General features: G+C 47.2%; 1 protein-coding gene and 1 long non-coding RNA gene across 2 annotated transcripts; both read right to left on the bottom strand.

Moving 5' to 3' along the window:
* Positions 1-5399: 5399 nt before the first annotated feature.
* On the bottom strand, positions 5400-12437 carry LOC308469629 (zinc finger protein 174-like). Its single transcript, XM_080992362.1, has 5 exons — positions 11950-12437; positions 10841-10952; positions 8730-8815; positions 8418-8544; positions 5400-6370 (listed from the first exon to the last, which is right to left on the bottom strand). The coding sequence occupies exons 1-5, from the start codon at positions 12346-12348 to the stop codon at positions 5493-5495; spliced, it is 1602 nt and encodes a 533-aa protein (XP_080848488.1). The 5' UTR covers positions 12349-12437; the 3' UTR covers positions 5400-5492.
* On the bottom strand, positions 10307-10673 carry LOC308470253. Its single transcript, XR_013982306.1, has 2 exons — positions 10618-10673; positions 10307-10434 (listed from the first exon to the last, which is right to left on the bottom strand). It is a non-coding gene; the product is annotated as an uncharacterized lncRNA (long non-coding RNA).
* Positions 12438-15471: the final 3034 nt, after the last annotated feature.

The following is a 15471-nucleotide window of genomic DNA, read 5'->3' as shown; positions in this document are numbered from 1 at the left end:
ATCAGTTTTACAAGCTGCAATAAAGAGCATGAAATCACTACAGGACTCCGAGTATATTTCAACCACTAAACTGGGGGCGGGTGGCAGGGACCAAAATGTTTGGGGCAGGCCCTGTCTGCACATTCCTCCTCTTTTTATGCGCAGGAGGGGAAATTTCTGTCCCTGCAGGGATTTTCCTGCTGGAGGGGATGCCTCTTCATGCGTGGGGGTCCCGCCAGCCACTGCTTCCACAGTAAAAGAGGGGAACCTCCCTCCTGAACCCCACCACTCAAGGAAGGCGGAGTCGTGCCTGGCGTCCCATCCTGGACTCCCCCCTCTCTTGCAAAGCCCCCTCCCTCCTCTTTCTCTTTGCAGATTGACTCTGTCTCCAGGGAAATCCTGATAGCAGCGGCAGCAGTAGAAACCCAGGAAAAGTGCGGGGAGGGGTAATCTCAGCCCACGCGTGGGAGCCACCTAACACCCCTCCTCCGGACGCCTTCCGTTGGAAGAGGACCCCCTACGCCACACCACCGCCTTCCTTGAAACTTTGCATTAAATTCTGGAGAAGAAGTTCCTCTCGCTTTCCCCAGCGCCCTCCCCCGCTCCCACGTCGCCATGTCCACATTAAAAAGAGCTCACTTTCATCCTTCCCTTTCTCCCCGTCCGGAACCTTTGCTTGGTTGCCGCTGCCCGACCCCCCCGACCCGTGCCTGGGCTTCTCATCTTGGACTCCCCCCCTCTCTTGCAAAGCCCTCTCCCTTCCCTCTGCACTCCCCCCATTGACTTGGCACTCACCGGAGATCCTTGAAGCAGCAGCGACCCTGTGCAGTGGGAGGCTGCGCACCCCCTCCCTTAAAATGCACCCACCTCAACCTCTTTGCAACGCCCTCGATTCTATCTTATCTAGCTTTATGTTGTTTAGGTATCTCTCCGGTCCCACGCCCCTTTCAATGCGTGCAGAGATGGGCTCCGCTCCCAGGCTGGCCAAAAGGGACCTAGCAAGACGCCCAACAGGCGAGAGAGAAGCCGGCTGGTCCCAGAAGAGGGAGGTGCAAGAGAGGGGTGTGGTACAATGAGTGGAAACACCTGTTCTCTGCTCCTTCCGCAGACGCTCACCCAAAGCCGGTCCCTTTATTTTTGGGTTGTGCACGTCGGCTTATACTTATTTCTTCCTTTCATAAAATCAAGACTCCGTTATGTGGCAAGGGAAACTCCTCTAAGTGCTCTACCAAAACCAAAACAAAAAAAGGTTAGAACGATAAAAAATGTCGAGTCTTGGTTGACCACAAACTTGACATGAGCCAACAGTGTGATGCGGCAGCTATTAAAAAAAAAAAGCCAATGCAATTCTGGGCTGCATCAATAGGAGTATAGCATCTAGATCAAGGGAAGTAATAGTGCCACTGTATTCTGCTCTGGTCAGACCTCACCTGGAGTACTGTGTCCAGTTCTGGGCACCACAGTTCAAGAAGGACACTGACAAACTGGAACGTGTCCAGAGGAGGGCAACCAAAATGGTCAAAGGTCTGGAAACGATGCCTTATGGGGAACGGCTAAGGGAGCTGGGCATGTTTAGCCTGGAGAAGAGGAGGTTAAGAGGTGATATGATAGCCATGTTCAAATATATAAAAGGATGTCATATAGAGGAGGGAGAAAGGTTGTTTTCTGCTGCTCCAGAGAAGCGGACACGGAGCAATGGATCCAAACTACAAGAAAGAAGATTCCACCTAAACATTAGGAAGAACTTCCTGGCAGTAAGAGCTGTTTGACAGTGGAATTTGCTGCCAAGGAGTGTGGTGGAGTCTCCTTCTTTGGAGGTCTTTAAGCAGAGGCTTGACAACCATATGTCAGGAGTGCTCTGATGGTGTTTCCTGCTTGGCAGAGGGTTGGACTCGATGGCCCTTGTGGTCTATTCCAACTCTATGATTCTACCAGCAGCCTGCTCGATAATCACGAGGCAGGGAGTTCTACAGCTTCGATGCTTCCGCCTGAAACAGCTGTGTTCTTAGAAATGCGGAAGGGCTGTTACATGGCACTTGGGGCAGCGCAAATTCCGCCCACTGAAGTGGTCTTGTGGGGCACATGTGGGGCAAGCTGACAGGTCAACTGGTCCCCAAGTTGTTAAGGGATTTATACCCAAAGTCAAATTCGGCTGAACTTAACCATCAAGAGATAATTAAAGGCAATATGAATTTAAGAAATGCATAAAAGGTAAAGGGACCCCTGACCATTAGGTCCAGTCGCAGACGACTCTGGGATTGCGCACTCATCTCGCTTTATTGGGCGAGGGAGCCGGCGTACAGCTTCCGGGTCATGTGGCCAGCATGACTAAGCCGCTTGTGGTGAACCAGAGCAGCGCCTGGAAACGCTGTTTACCTTCCTGCCAGAGTGGTACCTATTTATCTACCTGCACTTTGACGTGCTTTTGAATTGCTAGGTGGGCAGGAGCTGGGACCGAGCAGAGCAACGGGAGCTCACCCCATCACGGGGATTCAAACCGCCGACCTTCTGATTGGCAAGTCCTAGGCTCTGTGGTTTAACCCACAGCGCCACCCGCGCTGTGCATAAGAAGTGATAAAAACGGTGGATCATCAGAGGTGCTGATGGAAGTCCAAAAAAAAAAAGATTGAATAAGTGGTGAAGTTTTGTGGTATGTATTATAAATTATATTTATACTTACACACCACTTAATGTTAAAATTAATAATAATTATTATATAAAAAAAGAACTTAACCATCCAGGGGTCCTTTACCTTTTTAAACACTCATACACAAATAAGATGTTTGCTTGGCATGTCCCTGCCTACAAAAGCTCCCTGACTGATGTATCATAGTATTATAGAGTTGGAAAGAACCACAAGGGTCATCTAGTCCAACCCCCTGCAATGCAAAAAATAATAATAAGAATTCTCCAATGTGGAGCTACCCAAGGGCACCAAGTGGACTTCATGGCCAAGTGGGGATTTGAACCCGGATCTCCCAGGTCTTAGTTCAATATTCTAGCCGGTACACCATACTGCAGTAGGTTTGAGTGTGGGCAGTAGGGCACCTTATGGTATTTGACACCTTTTGTGGCATGCATACACTATTATACACCTGAAGGAGCGTCTCCACCCCCATCGTTTTGCCCGGACACTGATATCCAGCTCCGAGGGCCTTCTGGCAGTTCCCTCATTGCGAGAAGCCAAGCTACAGGGAACCAGGCAGAGGGCCTTCTAGGTAGTGGCGCCTGCCCTGTGAAATGCCCTCCCATCAGATGTCAAAGCGATAAACAACTACCTGACATTAGGAAGACATCTTAAGGCAGTTCTGTTCAGGTTTTTAATGTGTGATACTTTAGTTTTTAATGTGTGATACTTCAGTGTATTTTTGATCTCTGTGGAAGCCACCAAGAGTGGCTGGGGAAACCCAGCCAGATGGGCAGGGTACAAATAATAAATTATTATTATTATAGAATTGGCGGGGTTGAGATCTGCGTCGGTGAGATGGTAATTACAAGAGGAAACCAACTGAGCCAGTTAAACCAGTCTTTGTAAAAAAAATTGGCCTTAAGAAAAGAGATTCGTTGTCATAGTTAGACTGACACTTCCAATTCTCCCTTTCCCTTCTATTTCTGCCCTTTGCGCCTTTTCCAATTGCATTCTGAGACTTCCTTGATATCAGCATGCTCAGTTCTAAGCATCTGCGCTCATCAAATCTTTATTAGGAGCTCTTAGCTCAAACATGATCACTCAGTCCATGTGGGGTTCCTCTTAAGATTTTGTTATTGCTAGTCAGCTTGCCACCCTTCACTCCTTTACCTTGTGCTGTTTTTATTGGGCTACTTGGGAACTTTGCCTTGCCCACCTGTCAACTTTGTCCCCAAACCCAATAAAGATCTGGTCCATGGAGCCGAAAAGGTTCTCCACCCTCCCTCCAGAGGACCATACCAATTCAGCTTAGCTGGGAAGAGCCAATCAGGATGGGTCTGGGAAAGCTAATAGACACTTCTACATACTTTTCTAAAACATACCAAGGTTGAATTCACTGATAATTAACCTAAAAAGCTATCTGATCAGCACACAAATACATTATATTTCTTCTTAAAGCAATAGCATTTGTCCAGCCCCCTTATCCAACTTGTCTTTCAAGCTATAAGCTTATGGATGGCAGACACCTGTATATTGTGTAAAACTCTGTAAGGTGCCCTACACTGATGTTATGTTACATATAATAGACTGGGGGGAAATCCAATGGCAGGAACTGCTGGAATGAGCAATTTATGATGCATCAGAAGGTCGGCGGTTCGAATCCCCACAATGGGGTGAGCTCCCGTTGCTCAGTCCTTGCTCCTGCCAACCTAGCAGTTTGAAAGCACGTCAAAGTGCAAGTAGATAAATAGGTACTGCTTCAGTGGGAAGGTAAACACCATTTCCGTGCGCTGCTCTGGTTCGCCAGAAGCGGCTTAGTCATGCTGGCCACATGACCTGGAAGCTGTACGCCGGCTCCCTCGGCCTATAGAGTGAGATGAGCGCCGCAACCCCAGAGTCGTCTGTGACTGGACCTAACGGTCAGGGCTCCCTTTACCTTTAGATCTCCGTCTCACCAACCCTTTCTTCCTCTGAAAATAGTAAATATTAACAGTGAAATTCCTCCTTCCTCTATCTTCCACAACATCGGCCCTACTGCACACCACACCCAATAGTGTGTCATTTACACACCAAGTTTCCCTGTTGTGTCCACGCTGTCAGAATCGTGACAGAGGTGTGCATTATGCATGGTGTTGTGAACGAAGATGGGGAAAAGTCTTTCTCCGGCTTTAGTAATTCTAGAACCCTGTGGGGCCAATGCAATAAAGCTTAGTACGAGGAAGTTCAGGACAAAGGAAATAAAGTACTGGGGCAACCCAGTCAGACGGGCGGTGTACAATTATTATTATTATTATTATTATTATTATTATTATGCACTTGCTCCCACAATAAGAAGGGATGCCTTTGTTCGTATCTAGAGGAACGTTCCTAAGTTGAAGCACCTACTGAAGGTCGTAACGGGAATCGTATGTAAGTAGAGCTGTACGTAAGTTGAGGTTCCACTGTATATATGATTTTACCTAAAAAACCCCAAACCTGCTCCATATTTTCCTCTTCCATGTGACAGCCCTTGAGATATTTGAACATGGCTAACATCAGGTTTAAGGTGCTGTTTTTAACCTTTAAAGCCCTATACGGCCTAGGACCCTCGTACCTATGGGACTGCCTCTCCTGGTATGTCCCACGGAGGACCTTACGGTCTTCAAACAAAAACATCTTGGAGGTCCCAGGCCACAGAGAGATTAGGCTGGCCTCAACCAGAGCCAGGGCTTTTTTGGCTGTGGCCCCGATCTGGTGGAATGCTCTTTCACAAGACTTACGGCCCTGCGGGACTTGACATCTTTCCGGTCGGAAACAGTCGGACAGGACTAAACAACTAAACAACAACAACAATCTGCATTCTGAACATGTGCACAATTCCTCCCCATATGGATCCAGCGATGTTTCAAAAGATTTCTACAGTGACTGAAGCTCTTTCCGCATTCGGAGCACTTGTAGGTTTCTCCTGTGTGTGTGTCCTCTGATGTGAGCTCAGGTTTATCCTCCGGCTGAAGCTTTTTCCACACTCCGAGCATTTGTATGGTTTCTCCCCCGTGTGGGTTCTGTGGTGCCTCGTAAGGTTTATCATACGACTGAAGCTCTTCCCGCACTCGGAGCATGCATAGGGCTTCTTGCCTGTGTGGGTTCTGTAATGTCTTGTAAGGTGCGTGCTCCGGCTGAAGCTCTTGCCGCACTCCGAGCATGCGTAGGGCTTCTCGCCTGTGTGGGTTCTGTGATGCTTCGTTAGGCTCGTGCTGTGGCTGAAGCTTTTCCCACACTCCGCGCATTTGTACGGCTTCTCCCCCTTGTGGATTCTGTAATGCTTCTTAAGGTTCGTGTTCTCGCTAAAGCTCTTCCCACACTCTGAGCATATATAGGGCCTCTCCCCTGTGTGGATTCTCTGATGAGAAGTAAGGTCTGAGCTCTGGCTGAAGCTCTTCCCGCACTCCGAGCACTCGTACGGCTTCTCTCTGGTGTGAACTCTCCGGTGTGTGCAGAGATGTGAACGCCACTTGAAATTCCTTCCGCACTCCAGGCATTTATATGGGCTATCCCCAACAAGAACACTCTGTGCGTCCCGGTTTTTTATCCTTGTTAAGATTTTGGCACACTGGGGCAGTTCAGTCCTTTTGTTCCCTGTGTGAGAGTCTTCTAGCACCGGGATTTCATGGAAGTCAGACCTTTCCGATCTCTTACTCCGCTTCTGTCTGGGCTGTGTCTCCTGCCTCTGCTGCTCACTTTCTTTCTCATTCCTCCTCCCATCACCTGAACTGGTAAATAAACCTTGATGATGGGGAAATAGATCAAAGAATAAACCCAATTAACAGAAGTGGAATTGGAGAGTTAAATCTGGCCACACACTCAGTAGTATGGTTGATTAGTTGTAACGATGGCGTGCAGTCCTCCCCAACCTGGTGCCCTCCAAGTGTTTTGGACTACAAGTCCCATGAGCCCCCAAACAGCATAGTCAGTGGCAGAAGTGGGGAGCCCATAACCCCTTCGTTTGCTGTTGCTTCATCCCACAGCCTAGGACCCTCGTACCTACGGGACCGCCTCTCCTGGTATGCCCCACGGAGAGCCTCAAGGTCCATAAATAGCAACACCCTAGTGGTCCCGGGCCCTAAGGAAGTCAGATTAGCCTCAGCCAGAGCCAGGGCCTTTTCAACACTGGCTCCGGCCTGGTGGAACGCTCTGTCTCATGAGACCAGGGCCCTGCAGGATCTGATTTCTTTCCGCAGGGCCTGTAAGACAGAGTTGTTCCGCCTGGCCTTTGGCTTGGAATCAACTTGACCCCCTTCCCCTCTTTCCTTTTTCCTTTCTTCTTCTGTGATGGAACTCCTATTTGGGGACTTCCCTGGCTTTTTTCTGGCCCACGTAGGTCCAGTCTGGATAGTTGGCCTTGGTGAAAATGTGACATTTTCATCCCCAAAAAGTTTTTGATTTGAGTTTCTACTGAAATGAGGCTGCATTTTAATGTTGTATTTTAATCTTGTTTTTAAGTTGTATTTTAATCAATTGTTTTTATACCTGGTGTTAGCTGCCCTGAGCCTAGTCTTGGTTTGGGAGGGTGGGGTATAAATAAAATTTATTATTATTATTATTATTATTAGCCATGGCTTTGCTGGCCGAGTCTGGTAAGAGCTGTAGTCCAAAAATTTCAGGTTGGGGAAGGCTGAGTTAGTCATCAAATTATAGAATTGTAGAGTTGGAAGGGTCTATTTCAACCCCTGCAATGTGGGAATCACATCTAAAGAATCCCTCAAGGATGGCAATTCAAGCTCTGCTTAAAAACCTGCAACACAGGAGAGTGTGTTGAGCAGTGTCAGGGATTGCATGGTGCTTTGTCAGGCTTGTCAGGAATTCTTCAGCCAAGATTCCTGCATTGCAGGAGGTTGAACTAGACGACCCTGAAGGTGCCTTTCAATTCTATACTTCTGGAACCTCTATGTCCATTAATTCCAACGGGCCTGCTCTCAGTAAAACCTAAGCTGGCTACCACCCATTATATTTTAGCATTTCCATACTGCCTATGAACACTGCAACGTTCTCTTTAGGATAGTATGTATGGCACCTTGTAGGCAACTCATAAACGTTACAGATGAATAAATAAGAATCATAGAATCACAGAGTTGGAAGAGACCACAAGGGCCATCGAGTCCAACCCCCTGCCAAGCAGGAAAGGTCAGACCACACCTGGAATACTGTGTCCAATTCTGGGCACCATAATTTAAGGACGTTGACGAGCTGGAACGTGTGAAGGAGGGCAACTAGGATGATCAAGGGTCTGGACACCAAGCCTTATGAGGAACGCTTGAAGGAGCTGGGTATGTTTAGCTTGGGAAAGAGGAGACTAAGAGGAGATACGAGAGTCATCTTCAATTATCTGAAGGGTTGTCACATGAAAGATGGAGCAAGCTTGATTTCTCCTGCCCTGGAGGGTAGGACTTGAACCAATGGCTTCAGGTTACAAGAAAGGAGATTCCAACTCAACATCAGGAAGAACTTTCTGACAGTAAGAGCTGTTTGGCAGTGGAATGGTCTCTCTCAGGAGGTTGTGGTCTCTCCTTCCTTGGAGGTTTTTAAAGCAGAGGTTGGATTGGCCATATGGCAGTGATTTTTTAGCTGGGATTCCTGTATCGCAGGGGGTTGGACTAGATGCCTCTTGGAGTCCCTTCCAACTCTACAATTCTATGATTCCATGAAATACAGCACCAAAGGAACACAGAGCAGCCACCATACTCCTCAGTGACTTCACAAAAATGCATGAATGCAAACAGATAACAATAGCAATCCTGGCTTACAGCAAATATCAGCGAAAGGAGGCCCTTACCCAGAGAGGACATATTCCCATAATTGTTCTCCATGACTTCCTTGTGCAGATCCCTTTGGCCCGGATCTGGCAGAGCCCAGTTCTCCTCTGTCAAATGCACAGCCGCCTTCTCAAACATCACCGGATCCTGAAAGATGTAAGCATCCAAAAACACAAAGGGGGAAAGGCAGAGGGGCTTGGGGATTCTCCCTGCAGGAACCAAAGCATCCTTGGCTTGCCTAGTGGGCAGATTTGGCAGAATCCAAGGGAGATGAGTAGGGGATGGTGGAAACCCATCCTGCCTCCCTCCCACCCAGCTAATTCATCTCCTACCTGATCTGGCCGCTGCACAGCAAGAGCTTCAGTTCCATTGCAAAGAGGGGAAGACCTAGAGTGACGCGCCAAGGTCATTTCATCACCTGTAAGGCAGGCAAAGCAGGTGGGAGGACATTAGATCCCATTAGCTGTCTGGCCCTGTTCAAGTGTCAAAGCCCTGAATGGCGCTTTCTGACACATTTTTCTTTATAAGATCATTTATGATGACACGTCCTAGCTCATCATCCATAGATTCAAACTGCAATATAAGAAATTGCAATGCAAGGAACAAAGGGAGCTATTAAAGTACAACCAGAAAAGTCTATAGGAATTTCCAATGCAATGGACACATGATATGCCACCTCCATCTACAAATCCACAGGCGACCAAATTACAAGTCCCTGAAGGTTCCTGAAGGAGCATCTCCACCCCCATCATCCAGCCCAGACACTGAGATCCAGCTCCGAGGGCCTTCTAATGGTTCCCTCTCTGCAAGAAGTGAAGCTACAGGGCCTTCTTGGTAGTGGTGCCCTCCCATCAGATGTCAAGCAGATGAGTAAACTATATAACCTTTAGAAGGCAGCCCTGTACAGGGAAGCTTTTTAATGTGTAATGTTTTATTGTTTTTATATATGTTGGATGCCGCCCAGTGTGGTTGGGGCACCCCAGTCAGGTGGGAGGGGGACAAATATTAAATTTACTATTATTATAATATTATTATTCACATACCATTTTGGGAGGGGCAGTTATAGTGATAGTATTTACTCAAAACAACAACAACTGTATATCCAGTGAAATTAATGGGCCAAACTTAGTCTTGCTCATTAATTTCTTTCTTTTTTTTAATAATTTTTATTAACTGGCCAATCACATCAAATTAAATCATATCACATAAATTCCGAATTACAAAGCCGAATTTTAAATTTTGTTGGGGGGACCCATATTTCAAGATCCGAAGGGGGATTCTGATCATCTTCTTGCTGCTGCGTTAATGTCCCAATCAGTCCAAATCAATCCAAACAAAGTTCATAGTTCTATCCCATCTTATCTTGCTGTTTCCACATCACATCTTGTTCATATATTTTCTCTTTTTTCTTTATGATCTCTTCTGATAGTCTCCTTAAGCCGATAAACACCAATAGTAATAATAGTCCTGTGTGAATTTTCCGTTCTTCCAATCCTCAAATCGAGATGGTTTCCATATATCGTCTCCTTCATAGATAACATCACTCTTTCCATCATAGTCTCATAAAACTGTCGCTCTTAAATCCCACTGAGGAGTTTAACCCACAATATATAAACAGCTCTATTTCTCTCTTTCTCCTCCCAGACTCAAGTCCTCTGACAGAACTTCCCAATATGGCGATGGCATTTTTAACTGCGTCATTCCCAAGCTCTTACACATTCCACGCTCTTCTTAAAACGTGCTTTGGTTCGAAAGTTTATCTCCACACAGCCTTAAATCCACAGCTTAAGTCCTTAAAACGACATTTCTGACTCATAAGGGGAGGGGATTCTTGTTTAATCACATAGGGAAAGAAGGAAGAGTTTTCCCCCCCTCCCCCATCAGTCATTTGCCGTACCTTGTCTTGGCGTATCTTCTCATGTTTTATTCTTATCTTGTTTTGTCAGAGATCTCTTCTGTTAGCAGTCTTTACTCCCCCTTCTTTCTTGAAATATGTGCATTCCTTTCATCCAAATTGTTTCCTTTGAAGTTCTGCATCTAGTGGCGCGAATCAGGGACGGCGTTCAGGAGTGCCGAAAACCCACAGGAGGGCTTTGTGCCTAGTGCCCCCACCCCCACAAATTTGGGGGTGGTATAGGGCACAGCAGGCAAGGGCCGTCCCCCCCACAATCCTGGGGGGGTTAAGGAGGCTAATTACCCCCATCATAGCCTCCAAATTACCTCGTGTGGGTCGGAGAGATGTTATTGTCAGCCATCTTCCAATGCGCCCCCTAGTGGCCCCCCCTCATTAATTTCAATAGGTTAATATTTTATACGTTAATCGTATGCAGTGGTTCTTTTGTAAGGTATGTTGTAGTTGATGGCATTAATATTCTAATCAACGTGACATCTGTGTTTGAATGGGAAAGAAATAATAAATAAATGCACGGCTACTGATCATTACCTGGTGAGGTAGCTCTTCCGTCACGCTCTATCACGACCCATCTGAACGTAGGATCTGCTGGAATCTTCTCTGTCTCAGAGAAATCAGGGGCCACATCTGTCTGCTCCTCCACCTGAAACAGCAGCAATGATGGTCGCTGGCAGGTAAGGAAGAGCCATCAGGAAAGGAAAAGAGCAGGCCAAGGCCAAGGCCAAGGCCAAAGCGTGGCTTGAACAAACTTGGGATCCTTTCATATGAAAGCACCGACACTTTGGAACTCCCCGCGCATTGATATCCGTCAGGTGCAAGTACCCACTAAAAACTTTTTTTGACTTACCTGTTAAAAGATATTTAGAATGCTGACATGTTTTACTTTATTGTCATTTTCTGAATGTTTTAATTGTTGTTGGTTTTTTTACTAATAATCCCATATAAATTTTTTACGAAACAAAACAAATTTTAAAAGGGATATTTTGGGGGTAAAAAAAAAACCTGGTGAACTTGTTTGTGACATCTGGTTTTATCAGTAATTTTAATGCACATTGTATAGTGGTACCTCGGGTTAAGAACTTAATTCGTTTTTGAGGTCCGTTCTTAACCTGAAACTGTTCTTAACCTGAAGCACCACTTTAGCTTATGGGGCCTCCTGCTGCCGCCACAGCGCAATTTCTGTTCTCATCCTGAAGCAAAGTTCTTAACCCGAGGTACTATTTCTGGGTTAGTGGAGTCTGTAACCTGAAGCGTCTGTAACCCGAAGTACCACTGTATATAAATCTCTTAGTGGCGTCAATGATTAAGCAGGACACAAATCCCATTAGATAAAAAAATAAGGAGTTCAAAATACAGTTGTACCTTGGTTGGCGAACAGAATCCGTTCCGGAAGTCCGTTCGACTTCCGAAAGCGATCGAAAACCAAGGCGCAGCTTCCGATTGGCTGCAGGATCTTCCTGCACCCAATCGGAAGCCGTGTTGGATGTCCGGGTTCCAAAGAACGTTTGCAAACACTCACTTCCGGGTTTGCGGCATTTGGGAGCCAAAACATTCGAGTCGCAAGGCGTTCGTCAACCAAGGTACAGCTGTATTACTGATCCTGTTGTCTACCTCTTCAGATGACAATAAAACAATCTCACCTGCTTTTCCTCTTCCTGCTTCTTCCCCTCTGCCTGGCTCAGGAGGAAGCCTTCGGCCAGGGCCACCGCCTGGGAACTGGTCTCTGCTCCACATTCCCTGACCCAGTTCTCCATCTCCGGGGGGAGGACAGCCAGGAACTGCTCCAGGATCACCAGGTCCAGCATCTGGGCCTTGGTGTTCCTTTCCGGCTTCAGCCACTGACGGCAAAAGTGATGGAGCTGACTGCAAGCCTTACGGGGTCCTCCGGCCTCCTGGTAGCGGAAACGTCTGAAGCGCCTTTGCGGAGCGTCTGACGTGGCCTTTTCCTCTCCTAGCGTCTTCTGCACTGTCCTGTCCCTGTAAGTTTCACAGCTCCCTGCTTCGATCAGACCAGGAAAAGAGGAGTCTCTCTCCTCCATCTTTTGCTCTAATAATAATAATAATAATAATAATAATAATAATAATAATTTATTTTTACCCCACCCATCTGGCTGGGTTTCCCCAGCCACTCTGGGCGGCTTCCAACCGAACAACAGAACACTAAAATACAATAACCTATTAAACATTAAAAGCTTCCCTAAACAAGGCTGCCTTCAGATGTCTTCTAAAAGTCTGGTAGTTGTTTTTCTCTTTGACATCTGGAGGGAGGGCGTTCCACAGGGTGGGTACCACTACCGAGAAGGCCCTCTGCCTGTTTCCCTGTAACTTGGCTTCTCGCAGCGAGGGAACCGTCAGAAGGCCCTCAGTGCTGGACCTCAGTGTCCAGGCAGAACGATGGGGGTGGAGACGCTCCTTCAGGTATACTGGACTGAGGCCGTTTAGGGCTTTAAAGGTCAGCACCAACACTTTGAATTGTGCTTGGAAACTTACTGGGAGCCAGTGTAGGTCTTTCAAGACCGGTGTTATATGGTCTCGGCGACCGCTCCCAATCACCAGTCTAGCTGCCGCATTCTGGATTAGTTGTAGTTTCCGGGTCACTTTCAAAGGTAGCCCCACAAAGAGCGCATTGCAGTAGTCCAAGCAGGAGATAACTAGAGCATGCACCACTCTGGGGAGACAGTCTGCGAGCAGGTAGGGTCTCAGCCTGCGTACCAGTCTCTGTACTTCAAGCTTCCAAGACCACAGAAAGACTTTATTCCTTGTTCTTCTGTCAATTTCTCTCCCTCTGAGCAGAAGGCTTCCCCCAGATCAGAGAGGCTGCGAGGACCTGCACAAGTGCAAAGAGTTGCTTTGTGCATCGAAAGCTCTCGAGGCACAAATGAGTTTTGCACAAGCAGCAACATCAGAGGAGAAGAAGAATCATAGAATCATAGAGTTGGAATAGACCACAAGGACCATCGAGTCCAACCCCCTGCCAAGCAGGAAACACCATCAGAGCACTCCTGACATATGGTTGTCAAGCCTCTGCTTAAAGACCTCCAAAGTAGGAGACTCCACCACACTCCTTGGCAGCAAATTCCACTGTCAAACAGCTCTTACTATCAGGAAGTTCTTCCTAATGTTTAGGTGGAATCTTGTTTCTTGTAGTTTGGATCCATTGCTCCGTGTCCGCTTCTGTGGAGCAGCAGAAAACAACCTTTCTCCCTCCTCTATGTGACATCCTTTTATATATTTGAACATGGCTATCATATCACCCCTTAACCTCCTCTTCTCCAGGCTAAATATACCCAGCTCCTTCAACTGTTCCTCATAAGGCATCGTTTCCAGGCCTTTGACCATTTTGGTTGCCCTCCTCTGGACACGTTCCAGTTTGTCCGTGTCCTTCTTGAACTGTGGTGCCCAGAACTGGACACAGTACTCCAGGTGAGGTCTGACCAGAGCAGAATACAGTGGCACTATTACTTCCCTTGATCTAGATGCTATACTCCTATTGATGCAGCCCAGAATTGCATTGGCTTTTTTAGCTGCCGCGTCACACTGTTGGCTCATGTCAAGTTTGTGGTCAAAGTTTGTGTAATCAAACATAAGAGTTGACTGAATCAGGCCAGTGGCCCACCTAGTCTGACATCCTGTTCTCACAGTGGCTTGTGGGAAACCAGTAAGCAGGATTCAAGCACAGGAGCACTGGTGGTAGCGAATGACTAATAATAATAATAATAATAATAATAATAATACATTTTTATTTATACCCCGCCCTCCCTGGTCAGAGCCGGGCTCAGGGTGGCTAACACCAGTAAAATTACAATAATAAATAAAATAAATAAATAAACAAATTTAAAATAGAGGTTAAAATATAATTTAAAATGCAGCCTCATTTTAATGGTAGCTCATAGATCAAGACCATAAGGGGAGGGAAAACATAAGGGTCAGGCTGAGTCCAAACCAAAGGCCAAGTGGAACAGCTCTGTCTTGCTGGCCCTGTGGAAAGATGTCAAGTCCTGCAGGGCCCTAGTCTCTTGTGACAGCACGTTCCACCAAGTCGGGGCCAGTGCTGAAAAGGCCCTGGCCCTAGTTGAGACCAATCTAGCCACCTTGCAACTTGGGACCTCCAAGGTGTTGTCATTTGTGGACCTTAAGGTCCTCAGCGGGGCATACCAGGAGAGGCGGTCCCGTAGGTACGTGGGTCCTAGGCCACATAGGGCTTTAAAGGTCAAAACCAGCACCTTAAACCTGACCCTGTACTCCACCGGGAGTCAGTGCAGTTGGTAAAGCACTGGATGAATGTGATCCTGCGGCAAGGACCCCGTAAGGAGTCTCGCCGCAGCATTCTGCACCCGCTGGAGTTTCTGGGTCAGCTTCAAGGGCAGCCCCACGTAGAGCAAGTTACAATAATCAAGCCTGGAGGTGACTGTTGCATGGATCACTGTGGCCAGATCAGGGCGAGAAAGGTAAGGGACCAACTGCTTGATACGGCGGAGATGGAAAAATGCCACCTTTGCTGTGGCTGCAACCTGCGCCTCCATGGAAAGGGCTCCAGCTGACACTTTGCACCAGCTGACACTTTGGAACTCCTTGCCACTTGATATCAGGCAGGGTACCATCACTGTACTGTTTCAAAGCCGGCTAGAAACACTGCTGGCATGCATTTTACATGTCTCCCTGCAGGAAACACAGGCGGATGTCAAGACTAAGAAAACGATTAGAGGTTGGAGTGTGTGTGGACGGGGGAGTTCTTCAGCTTTGGTCATGAAGCAGAGAGAGAGAGGACTATTGATGGGTACCAGCCGCGATGGCTGTGCTGGAAACCGCAGAAGGAAGGGAGAGTTGCTCTTGTGCTCAAATCCTGCTTGCTTGATTTCCATTGGACCACTGAGAGAACAGCATGCTGGACTAGACGGGCCGTGGGCCTGATCCAGAGGTCTCTTCTTCTGTCATCTTGTGTTCTTCGCCCCAACTTCAGAGGGAACAAGAAGCCTCTACCTTGAAGGAGTGCTCAGATATGAAGACAAATATACAGTGGTGCCCCGCAAGACGAATGCCTCGCAAGACGAAAAACTCGCTAGACGAAAGAGTTTTCTGTTTTTTGAGTCGTTCCGCAAGACGAATTTCCCTATGGGCTTGCTTCGCAAGACGAAACGTCTTGCGAATTCTTGCGAGTTTGT

The sequence above is a fragment of the Podarcis pityusensis genome (assembly GCF_964106645.2).
Source record: "Podarcis pityusensis genome assembly, chromosome: 2".
Taxonomy (NCBI): Eukaryota; Metazoa; Chordata; class Lepidosauria; order Squamata; family Lacertidae; genus Podarcis; species Podarcis pityusensis.
This window is presented reverse-complemented; position numbering and strand designations above follow the sequence as displayed.

Excerpts from the sequence above, each read along its gene's own strand:
- LOC308469629 (XM_080992362.1), bottom strand. The coding sequence starts at position 12,348 with ATGGAGGAGAGAGACTCCTCTTTTCCTGGTCTGATCGAAGCAGGGAGC. Across the intron at positions 8,816-10,840 it reads CGGAAGAGCTACCTCACCAG|GTGATGAAATGACCTTGGCG; the intron begins GTAATGATCAGT and ends CCTGCCTTACAG. Across the intron at positions 6,371-8,417 it reads TGGGAATATGTCCTCTCTGG|GTTTATTTACCAGTTCAGGT; the intron begins GTAAGGGCCTCC and ends CCCATCATCAAG.